General features: G+C 37.7%; 1 protein-coding gene across 5 annotated transcripts in view; it reads right to left on the bottom strand.

Annotated features, from left to right (window-relative positions):
* Nucleotides 1-1,344: 1,344 nt before the first annotated feature.
* The window catches only part of FAM120B (family with sequence similarity 120B), a 63,022-nt gene continuing 51,597 nt past the window's right edge, over nt 1,345-12,769 (bottom strand). For 3 of the 5 annotated variants that reach the window (XM_056343686.1, XM_056343687.1, XM_056343685.1), the window contains exons 8-11: nt 11,761-11,869; nt 10,005-10,118; nt 5,480-5,537; nt 1,345-3,263 (exon numbers count right to left, since the gene is read on the bottom strand). In XM_056343686.1, the coding sequence (XP_056199661.1) occupies nt 3,251-3,263; nt 5,480-5,537; nt 10,005-10,118; nt 11,761-11,869 (294 nt within the window). In that variant the 3' untranslated portion in view covers nt 1,345-3,250. Of the gene's footprint in view, nt 3,264-5,458; nt 5,538-10,004; nt 10,119-11,760; nt 11,870-12,769 lie in introns of all 5 variants that reach the window. The other 2 variants (XM_056343688.1, XM_056343689.1) reach the window with 2 other exon arrangements.

Below are 12,769 nucleotides of genomic sequence, written 5' to 3'. Positions count from 1 at the left end.
CCGTCCCCGACCCCTGTCCTGAGCAACCTCAGCAAATCCGAATGACCTGCATTCAGGAGCAACCTTACCAGGCCATCAAAATGTATCTGTGAAGGCAGCCTTGCCAGACTCACAAAACATCATGGTATCCCTACACTCTCAAGCATGATTGTTTGTGGCACAAACAAGCCAAGGTTTCTGCTTATTTACTGGGCTGACCATGCTTCTATACGGGAAGGAAGGTATCCAAGCCTGCCTCCCAGCTTAGCTGACAAGACTGAGTCAATGTTTAAATGTGAACACATAAAATTTTTATCTTCTTCCTCAACATTTCATTGAAGACCACCTTTGCAAAATAATATGTTTGATTATCCTTACAATTCTGCCCTGACAGCATGGTACAAAAATATTTGTAGAGCTTTTTAGCACTGCTATTCCCCTCTGCCTCAGCACAGTGCTTGCTGAGCTAGCAAAGCAATTAAAACTGTAGTTTCCTGGTTTATAAAACAGGCGTAATCTGTATGTTTTGATACTTACAGTCCCACAGCATCGTAAGATTAACTTAGTGTTTCAGTGTTTTCTGCAATCCAGATTCAGATTCCCAATGTGATGGTGTCACACAAATGAGCAAACTAATGTAAGATGAAGGATACATCATAGATAAAAAGGGGAAAGTTGATCAATGTCTTCCTGTCAGTCAATTCTTCTCTCACAATGATCATGTAATGTTTTCTGTTGAGTCACAGTTGCCTAAGTTATTGATGTTAATGAACGTTCTCTGAATTCCCTTCCAGAAGGCAAAAAAATAAAGCTAATAAATAAACCCACAATTTCAGTGAACATTTGATGAAAGGCAGTTACCCAGTACATAGTCCAGAGAATACAGCAAGCAATAGAGCAAAACAAGAAACAAGAATATTTTTCTGCACAGACATAGGCTCCTTCACTTCAAATACACATCTGTTTTACCTCTGTCCTGTACCCGTTCACAGTAACCCTGTAGTCCACATATTAAGGAAACCCTATCAGACTGGAATCTTTAAGGTCATGTTCTTGTAGAAGACTTTCTTCCACAGTCCATAAGCTTTATGGCACTCTGACAAATTTAAAAAGTTTACTGAGACAGGAAAGTAGCACCTCTGCGTTTCAATTTCATGCTTCTGCTTTCACTCTATGATTCCTGCTGGGAAAAAAAAAATCTTTTGGCTTGGAAATAATAATAAGCAGCTTCTGCTTATGGTCTAACATTAGGAGGAAAAAAAAAAAACCTCAACAGAGAAGCTAACATTTTTTCAGTAGTCAGGGTAATTATTACCAACAATTCATAACATACCACAACTAGCACAGCAAAACTCCCACTCTAACTGTATTTAACTTTGTTTATTGAGGCCAACAGAAATCTTTTCTCATATCAAAGCCTGAAGGGGGAATTACCAACAAATTCTGGCACACAGTTACATTCTTTTCAAATACGCTATTATACATTATGAGATTTCTGAAACCAGAGAACTTTCCATAAAACTCAGACCATATTATTCCAAAAGGTTTTGGGGGGAAAAAGAGAAAAGAAGTGATATTACAATTACAGGCAGTGACAAATCAACAGAGAAAAGAAGCAGGAATGCCCCTATCATGACAGGATCCCTGGAACGCAACTCAGACACCGTGTTGTGTAAAAATTGTGTCTGCTCAAACGTCTAATACAACTAGAAATCCTGTATTGCTACCAATTTACCAGTTTAGCTGGACTGTTGCTATATGCAGAGCATGAAAGAATATATTTATCGAGTTACAACGAGAAAAATACATGCAAGGAAATTATAGTAACGAGCTATGTATGTCTGACAATACTATTCACTTCGACATAACACGTACAGTGAATAGGAACTAAGTTCCACTGACAGTTGACTCAAAGAGGTTACCTGCACAAGGCCTAAGAAACCAAATTAACTGAACAATAATGGATTAAAACCCACAGAGTTGAAGTTAGTAAACACTGTATCATAAAGAGAAGTGCAATTTGTACAATATCTATAGTACTCCTGAAAATAGATTTCAAAATTAGAGCTAACTTTTCTCCTTGGAATATAAAAATAATGCTTTTTCTTCATGCTAAACACTTCTAAAAGACATTTAAAGTGTACTTAGGTACTATTCTAAAAATACACATATCTCCAAAATAGTAATAAAGTCTGTGTGATGAGTAATAGACCAGTAAAAATTAATACAGGAGATACCCAATTGTCCCACCGGTACTCTGTCCATTTAATTAATCTCTTGGGACTACCTTAGCAGTATGGAGCAAAATCATGGTGCCACTAATATCTGCAAAAGATGCACCAATAATATCAACAGGGAAAAATTTTTACCCTGTGGGCTTCAAACAACTGCCACTTAGAGGAAAAAAAAAAAGAAAAAAAAAGAATGCATTCAAATCATCTGTTAGTTTCCCCTTGACTTAGAATTTCCTCCAAAATTATACTGGCCAAAGGCTCACACCGACACCTTTACTTTGAGGCTAAAGACAGATATGAGGTCTGGCATAAACCTTAAATGTTTCATAAATGACTCACTACATATGGAGGAGAGAGAATTGTAGGTATTCCAGAAGAGGACTACGCATTTGACTCAGCTCTGAAAGGCCCCAAAATAAAAGCTGTAGCAGTTTTTTACATAGAAACTAATTTTATAATTTTCTGGAATGTTTTAGCTACCCTTTTCTTATTCTCTGAGGCTGAGGAACTATGAAAGTAAGCCACGTGACAGAAAAGTAACATTTTTTAACTGTGATATGACCGTAAACACTTTAGAAGTACCCTTTTTTGTCCAAGACCAGGCACTTTCAGCCTCGTATAGCAAAAAGCTTTAATGGAAGACACAGTTCTCACAACAGAATCAGATTAATTAAATTTTTGCAGCCTTTTTCAACACCTAGGACTGGCCTCTAGTTTTTAGACATAATTTTTCATTTTTTGTAACTGTGTCGACAAGGTTTTTGTCAAGCGCTTCAAACAATAGTAGCTGGAACCTAAATTATATATTAGTTGTTTCACAGCATTTCATAATTCACTTCTCTAAGCTATAGGCTAGAAAAAAAGTATACAAATTAAAATGGAACTGAAAATGAGGCATGATAAATTTCTGATTAGAATCTTCCCACCACCATTTTTTAAATACTGATGAAGTTTTCATGATCTTCAGCATACAGCTTTTCATTAAAATGTATCTTGTTCTTTTATCCGTTTTCATTCGCTTCCAGTAATAAGCAGGGTCACCTGTGTGATCTAAAAGACAAATCATTGAGAGGAGCCAAGTAAGACACATGAACATCAACACTGAAACAATTTTAGAAGTTAACGACCTGTTGCAGGGTAAGATTTTGTGATCTGTATCATGCGGGTAATTAAACTACCATAATGATGTGTTCTGGGTTTAGTGATCTATGTATTAATTATCCAGATAAGCACTTATGTTTTGAACCTTAAGTTCTGCAAGCCTTAATGCAAGCATTAAGTTTTACAGTGTTTGCTACTCTCTGTTAGTATGGATCATGAGACAGTTTTCAGATAGAAATTTAATTTTCCAATGTTTATAAAAATAAATAATTCCGGCAGTAATACAATAAGAAGCCTAATACAGTTTCTGTACCAGTAAAATCTAGAATGATGATTATGAGTACTACACTAACAAGACACTAATCAATAATATTCAAAACAAAAAAGAAAAATAATCCAAGAGTGGATTATCCAACATAATAAACACTAAGGCCTACAGTTCTAAGACAAAGTTTTGAGCATGTGCACCAAGTTTCTGACCACTGACTTTACTGTTTGGAATAGTCATCATCTTCAATAACTAAATATGCTCTTATAAAAATCTGCAAACTGTGTCAGATTTCAAAACTTGCTCTTAACATTTTGCCTCTATCTTTGCGTTTCTTCTTTTTCTGCTGCTCTGTCTTTTTTGAGAGCAGGAACAGGACATCAGGCTTTCATTTTTCTTTCATCATAACCTCTCCTCATACAGGAGGTATATTATACAACTTCATGTACTGAAAATGCTAAAGTACAAAACTAAAGATACTGTGATTCCAAAGCACATAAACAGATGAAAGCCCATCGATTCCCATCCACTCAAGCCAATCCCATTGAAAGTTTGCTAGAAATATAAGAAAAGCATGAAAATTGTTGAAGATTACATAGATTAGAACAATTTTCAATCAGGTTGAGATGCAGATCAGTAAAGAGAGAAACTTGGTTCTAAGTGTGTCATCCACCTTCTATGTGACATAAATGCTGTTGACACTTCTTCCCTCTGGTACAATTTTTACACTTCATGATTTAAAATGGGATTTCTACATAACTGCCTTTTTTTTTTTCCCTAAAGACAGTAATTAGATAAAGTACCTCTGATTATTTTTAACTGAATGAGCATGGAAATGGAAGACATAAGAAAGTTGATGTAATCTCTAAACCAGTTTCTTAAAAAACACAAGAAATGACTTGAAGAGGGTCTTCTGCAGTACCAATTTACTATGATATATATGATCCTGTGATGCTGTTAAAAACCGTATATGCTCCGTTATTTTACATTTCTTTGGTATTATTTATGTTAACTCTACTTAAAATGAATTAATTTTATAATTAAATACAACCATCACTGAACTTGAATCACAAAGTGAAATATATTCATTTTCAAGAAATAATTCTGAAGTGTTTAAATTAGATTACTAGACAGGAAAAATACTTAGTTCTCATAGGTATTATTTATTACAGAAGTAAAGCATGACAGATTCTTTCTCTTCTCAGTGCTGACGTGGTTCACTCCACACAGCCAGCTGAGATAAAGTTGTTCAACTAAAAGCACCAAAAATAATTGCAATTTTTGGCTCTTGTAAGAAAGCACTGCATTTTACAGGAAGGTCACTTTGTTTCACTGGCAGGTGATGTGTACATCAGTGATACCATGTTTCAAACTTTTCAACAGGTTTCAGTAACGATGGTATAACCCTTCAGATAAAAATATAATCCATAATTAAGACACAAACCACAACTCAGCATGGATATGCCACATCATTCATGGTGAGCAAACTCTTGTAATATATACAATTATAATGAAAATACGCAAAACTTATAGTTTAAGTCTTAAAACTTATAGTCAGGAACATCTAACGATGTTGTAAAAACACCTCAGACTTTCCAGTGTTAAATAGACACCATAGTATAGCTATACTGTATACTGTACGTATACTAATATGCTACAGTGCTTCAGCTGGTACCTGTAACTTAAATTTTAGGGATTTCGGTCTCATAGCAAGCTTAGACCTAACGTGACAAGTGATTAAGAAGCTGAATAGCCTCAGGTTTGAGTGATTTCCTCTGCAGTCACATGGTTCAGGTACTCTGTAAAGTTCATAGAAAGAGGCTCTCATAGTTACCACTGAGATAATTTTGTCTATCTCGTCCTCTCAGTTTGCTACCTGTACATACGTATTCTTTACCGAGGAGGAAGGTGGAATCTTCTCCTCCGGTCTGGATATCCCAATCCATATTCTCTACCTGGAAGGAGCAGGAGAGGAATGAAATATTTTTAATTAACATTAAAGCATGAAAACAAGAGCTTATTCAGATAGTCTGCAAGAAAAATTACATTTATACATATTTTGAGAAAAGAGCAAGCTCCTCTCCAGTTGGTGTATAATTATGGCTAGTATTTTGAGATGTTGGAGGATAAAGCCCATGGTGGCATTGCTCTTCTTAAAGCTCTTGGGTCACTGTAACTTTTAAATCTAGTCCAACTAATGGGTTGGTATAGTGAATCATACAGGTCATACACAGTGGCTGGTAGATCAGGCTCTGTGAATTCAGGAGAGGAAAATACACTTTTAGAACCAGACAAGCTATATTAACAAATGTTTTCATACTGGTTTAATTGTGCCTGTGTAAATTCCTACAAATAAAGCAGTAGTCAAGCTGTAAATGAAATCTTTTTTTCAGCACCGAAGTTCTACCAAGTCCCACCTACACTACAGTTCTATCAAAATCCTATTAATCAGAAACACGCTTGAACACAGAGTATGCAACATGAGTGTGGAAGCCTTGATTAAACAACCAGCAAATGAAATGGTGCTACAAACTCAGATCTTTCAGTATAGTTGCATTATGTTCAGCACATGGTTTACAGTGTGCCAAGACTGAAATATATGAACCCTTCTGATGCAATTACATTCCATGAAGAAATGGAACTCTGGATAATTCCTTTCTGTCTTGGACAAAAGAGTTTCTCTTGAGTGAGACATACCTCCAACAATTCTATCTTTTCCATATCCTTCCTTGACATCCTTCCTTTCCCCTGAAAAACTGGTTTCAATTTTCCATGAAAGCTTTTCTCTCCAAGATTTTGGGTTTTTGTAAAAAAAATCACTTTTGAATTCTTTAAAATTCAACTAAAATTCTCTAGAATGCTCTAAAAATGTCCCAAAGTTTCCCTTTTTCTCTCCTTTTCCATCAGAGAGAAGGAAGAAAAAGAAAGGAAAGGTGGGTGGAAACAAAGAAAGCAAAACTAAATTTTTTTGAGGGAAGATAATTTTCTTAGGCAGAATATAGCTGACCACCAAATCCAACACCTTCTAAATGTAAATATGAAATGGTCAAAACTCTTCACTATCTCCCCATCTCACTGTTTATGATTCTGGTGGTAGATGACTGGTAGCTGAAATTATCATCCCTTACTTCCAGCGCTCTGACAGCTCTTACTCATTATGTCCTCATCCCTCCCCCTGGGTCTGTCATACAGAGAGTTATGATGTTTACCTTATCACCAGCAGAAATTCTATATCCTTGCCAATACCTTTCACTATTGCTGCTGTATTAGGGTATCCTTGATTTCAGCAATTCATGCAGCTGCTACAACCAATCCCACATACACTCTCTCCCCTATCTCCTCCCCTTATCTTCACTCCGCTTTTCAGACAGGTTTTCAAACACTAGTATGAGAACTGTTGTAAAAATCACTGAAATTTTAAAATATAGCTCTAAAAGTATGTAAGACAATGCACAGATAAGGTTATAGACTTTTTTTTTTTGCTATTTTTTTATGTTGATTTATATCTAGGTGGCAATTTGTATGCTATGACAATCTCAGTGTTCACCAGTTGGACTGCTGAAGAGTGACAAAGACGCACGATACTCAATATTGATTTCCATAGTTCTTAGTGCTCAGTTTATTTTTAGCTATTTGTAGAATGAGGTTACAATGTGATTCCAAAACAACATATTAGTGGCCTTAACTGCTAATTAATGAAGTTTTGTCTACCAATATGGCATGCGCTGTGGTGTTTCAGCCACGAATCCATGTGTCATGCTTCATTAAAGACATCTATGCCACCTCTGGCAAGTTTTTTAAACTCAAAGCACACAGGTTATAAAGTGCTGCCATGCAAAGTTTCATATCTCAGTAACAGAAGCCTAATCTTAACTTTAAATTGCACACCTACGATATGTTTAACAAGCATCAGAATGGACAGACACTCAGAATGGGATACATGTAAGTCAGCGTGCTTAATAGCAAGTCTCCTAAATTAACAAACAAGAAACAACAAGGGAAAATCTACCTCCCTGTGAGGCTTAGATGGCCTGTTCCGAGTTAGGTGGATGAATTCTCTACTTGTGACACACAGCCAAGAAATTTACAAAAAGAATGTAAAATAAATAAATAAAATCAAGCCAAAGCAACAACAACAACAAAAGCCCCAAAACCCAACCCCTTTGAAAACGCCAAAACCTCACAGCTGAATTCCCTTCTCTCAAAATACAGCCAGAAGACGAGATATTAATCAGAAGAGATCAGCGGTTAGTATTCACCATAAAATGAGAGATGCCTAAGTTCAATTCTCCTTCTGCCTGAGGGGATCTAAGCCACCATCTCCGAGAAATGCCAGTGTTTCTAAGCTTCCTGCTTCCTGGGTGGAGGCACCCTTTCCTCCACTGCTGAAGTGAGACATCGTCATGGAATTCTTAAACATTAACTTGTAAAAGAAAACAAAGGCTGCCTAATCCTTAGGTACACTCCTGATGAGAAGTAGAGGATATGGGTCCTGTGGTTACTGTTCCATTACTTTTTAATGAATTGAATCCAATGATTTCCACATAATATACAACAGCAGAAACCATAGCTGTATGCCACAAGAAGGGATATAAAAGATGGGATAGACAGATATCAGCAACATTACTAGGAAGTTTTATCATGTAAGCTATCATGGAAGACAAAATTGACACTTCTTTGTTCTTTTTTCTCCCTCTTTGGGAAGACACACACTTACAGCAGAGACAAAAGCTACAAAATGAAGCAACCCAAGTGTCTGTCTTAATATTAGCAAACAGGAAAAAGAAACTTTGTCAAAATGAGTCATCTTGGCAGATCAGTTTAAAAGGAGCTCTAAAACACTGCACGGCTCTTTTGGAGGGAGATATCTATTTTCCCATTAAATCTATTTTACTTATAATAGAGGCAATGTAACTGCACTTAGGGGATCATGTTTTAAGAGCATCCTGAGGGCAGTAAATAGGGCTAGTGTAGAAGAAGCCAAGATGTTTTAATAGTGCTACTGAAACACATTTGTAACACAGTTCGGCACAGTTACTGTGGAACATACTTTGTGGAATATATCTATTCCTAAGGTCTCTGGAGCTGGCCCGAGATGACCTGACCCCTGAACAGCAGGCTTCCTGAGATGGCCACAGTAAGAATAACCAGTTTGGGTTCTGCTCACAGTCAGCATACACACACCATATTTTAGCTTTACATTTTATCTACGTGTATATGCTTTAACTCATAATAATGAGGAAGTAAAACTGAAATGCTTCATTAAAATGTCTGTTCTGTTTAGGAAATGAGATTGGTGAATGACTTAAGATTAATGCCAAGACAAGACAGAACTTGCATTTGTATTACTGTGGTGGGTTGGCCTTGGCTGGATGCCAGGTGCCCACCAAGCCGCTCTATCACTCCCCTCTTCAGCATAACAAGGTGGGGGGGAGAAAATAAGATGGAAGAAAACCCTTGTGGGTCAAAAGATAAAGGCAGTTTAATGAAGCAATTGCAAAAGTCACACGTGCAGAAGCAAAAGAAAACAAAAGATGTTATTCTCTACTTCCCATCAGCAGGTGATGTTCGGCCACTTCCCAAGGAGCAGGGAGTTACACAGAACGGTTGTTTGGGAAGACAAACGTAAAAAATGAATGCCCTCCCCACCCCCCCTTTCTTCCTCCTTTCTCTTAGCTTTTCTATCTGAGCAGATGTCATATGGTCTGGAATATCCCTTTGGTCACTTTGGGTCAGCTGCCCTGGCTCAGTCCTCTCCCAAGATCTTGCCCACCCCCAGGCTACTGGGTGGTGGGGCAGGTGAAGGTTGGAGAGAGCCTCCATCCTGAGCGATCACTGCTCAGCAGCAGCCAGAGCACTGCTGTGTTATCACCACCTTTCTAGCTACCAGTACAAGCACAGCACTACGAGGGCTTCCACAGGGCTCAGCCAGACCCAACACAATCACTTAAGCAATGATCTGAAACTGAGAACCTGATCTAGAAAACCACTTAAGAATATGTTTAGCTTTATTCATATGCTTAAGTGTTTTGTTTAAGTATGAACTAAGATTTGCAGCTAAAGACTTCAGACAGACATTTCTATGCAGCTGTGCCAACTTGTTTTAAAACTATTACAATTTAAAATATAGTTTAGCTGAGACGAAGCATGGAGAGTTTAAATACCACATGAAAGCATTTTTTTCCCCAGAACACTGGGAGTAAAAGATGACTCCAGATTATAACACTACACTCTACCTCAACTTGCAGAGTTAAGTTTTTGCTAATGGTAGTACGCAACTATAACTGAAACATTTTTTGTTACTGGCTGCTGTAGCCACAGGGTAACTGCATACATACAAGCACAAACTGCATATACACAGAGAGCTGTTATATTGCTGATAGAGACAATTCCAAATACACACACGCGCACACATTTTTTACCTTGTGGTTGAGGATTTCTCCATAGGAACCCCCTCATCTGGTGATGATATGGAGGAACAAAAGAACTTCTGTGTGTTTGCTGGAACCTGGGATTAAATTCTCTTTGTTGTGTTTCTGAAAAACAGAATTTAGTAAGAAACTCGGACTGTATGTAAGATTAAATGAAGAAAAAGAGAGACAGCATATTTTTTGGGGGGAAACATTTCTTAGTTTTATGCCAAAATACTTGCGCACAATTACGGTTTTTCCAAACTGAAGTCAGCCTAATAAGCATGGTTCTTGTCCTCATTTCCATCTATGCACATCATGATTACAAGCTGTTAACAAATGTATTTAGAAACCAGATCAAAATTTTATGACACAGATTTGGAGACTGCAGTCATTAAAACAAAACAGAAATCCCTGTCCAAACTGGAATCACAAATCATAATTAAAATGGTTAAGTACAGCTCTCAAGCAATAGCAGATGCTAACAAGGTCTGGTATCATAAATCACCAACAGATACCCTTAGTTTTGAATGTCCAGCACCAGTACAGTGCAGTACCACAGCAGCTGAAGTATCACTGTCACATAATGCAAAGTACTGAACTAGCAGAAAATCATTTTGCCTTGCAATTTGCTCTAGGAATTCTGAAGGGGTAATTTTTGTCCTCACAGACACTCTAAGTAATCTGGTAATAAGCAGGTAATAAACATAATACCAGCATAAACACTGAGACTCAGTGTGAATTATTTTGAAGCCTCAAAAGCCTCAACGTTCAGGCTAATCTGTGACTGATGCTAAAAACCTTTTAGATATTTTTTTTCCCTGTAAGTCAGGCAGACTAGGTGGGGAAAACAAATACCTTTAGTAAACCAAGCCATAAATTTTGGGGGAAAAAATGCAAGGTCTTAGGCAGTAACAAAGCTGTTCTCTAAGTTGCTCAAAAGCTTCTTATATTTTGGACTATATCAATCAGTCCAGTAAGAGGTATTCTCTCTTCAGTGCCTCACTCAGACCTTCAACTATCAATGTTAAGATAGGTCCCCTGAGGGAAAAGGAAGAAAAAAATCTGAGACATCTGATTCTTCCTATCAAAATAACTTTAGCCACTGAGTAAACAGCAGTGATGTTTCTGTCAGTGAACGATATTTCAGGTACTGCATATATCTCAGTAACTACATAGCCAGATGGAAATATTATTCTACCCAAACTTAGGTAATCATCATCACAGAATAACAGAAGGGTTTGGGTTGGAAGGGACCTTAAAGATTATGTAGTTCCAACCTCCCTGCCACGGGCAGGGACACCTTCCACTCGAGCAGGTTGCTCAAAGCCCCGTCCAGCCTGGCCTTGGACACTGCCAGGGATGGGGCATCCACAGCTTCTCTGGGCAGCCTGTTCCAGCGCCTCACCACCCTCACAGTGAAGAGTTTCTCCCTAATACCCAATCTCAATCTACCCTCTTTCAGTTTAAAGCCACTTGTCCTGTCACTAGATGCCCTTGTAAAAAGTCTCTCTCCAGCCTTCTTGCAGGGCACTTCTAAGTATTGGAGGGCTGTGATAATCTTCTCTTCTCCAGGCTGAAAAACCCCAACTCACAGGAATTCCTAAAACCAGGAAATATTTTCTTAGATCTCTCCTTCGGTTGTTTGGAGAAAGAGCTTACAATTTACTCAGCTCAATGGGCTGCCTATGTAAATGCTGCTGCTGTTGGAGGATAATTGAGCTCATCAACATATTGACTTTATTGAGAAAATTAACACAATGCCAACCTGTGACAAATCCACTCCCTCTTGGTCTGCTCTGTATTGTTCTTTTCTTCGCCATGCAAGCCTTGCAAATGAAAGACTTCAGATTCTGGAAGGGTGTATACAAAGACTCCTGCAGACAATAGGGTTAAACATCAATGACTGTTCTGCTTTTCTCTCTTCAGGTGTAGCACAAATCAATCACATATACAACAACTAAAAGACTTGCCTTAGCCACACTCATGCATATATGAAGGTCGTAGATCTGACTGACATTTTTTCAGGAAACAAAGTTCAAACATTTGCTAATAAAAGTGTATCCTTGGAAGGATGGGTAGGGGTGCAGAAGGAATGTTTTCCCCTTTCTCAGTGAAGTTTTTCTTCTCTGTTCAGATCTGTAAGTCACATGCTTCCCTATTCTATAACCTTGCCTTCTGTATATATACTTGACTAGACTTCTATCAGCAATACCCGAGGCAGAGGTGGTTAAAGCCTCCAGGTAAGAACTGATGGATTCATGGAAAACACACCAGTGAAAATCAAAGTGTCTTAACATCATACATGAGAAACAAAACTTAACACAATAGTGATACATCAGCTCTGACTCCTGACTGAAAAAAATGTAACAAAGTCTAAAGAGAAATGGGGGGATTAAACAAAAATGTTTACCTTGTGGTGTGATGAAAAGTTCTACTGTCAAAAGGACAAGCTGAAACTACTTAAAGACGCAATATTAAGAGATGTGCTATATCCTGAACTTTCATCGATTTCAGCGAGCTTTGAAGAAATGTCAGGTTTTAGAATACTTGTCTTTTTTATTCACTTGCACTACGCATATGGGCAGTAGTACGCATTGAAAAGAATTATGAAAAGACAGATTTTAGAGCAATAACATAATTCGTGATTTTCATAAAATTGAACTGATTTTTATATGATGAAAATTGCCTTTTCTAACCACCAAGGCAGAGGGGGAGGCAAGAAGGAGGGGAGAGGACTACAGGAGGTAAAAATCCAGTAGGTGGCAAGACTACAG

The sequence above is a fragment of the Falco biarmicus genome, chromosome 6 (genome assembly GCF_023638135.1).
Source record: "Falco biarmicus isolate bFalBia1 chromosome 6, bFalBia1.pri, whole genome shotgun sequence".
NCBI classification, from domain to species: Eukaryota; Metazoa; Chordata; class Aves; order Falconiformes; family Falconidae; genus Falco; species Falco biarmicus.
The sequence above is the reverse complement of the archived record's forward strand: the minus strand, read 5'-3'. Positions and strand labels throughout refer to the sequence as shown.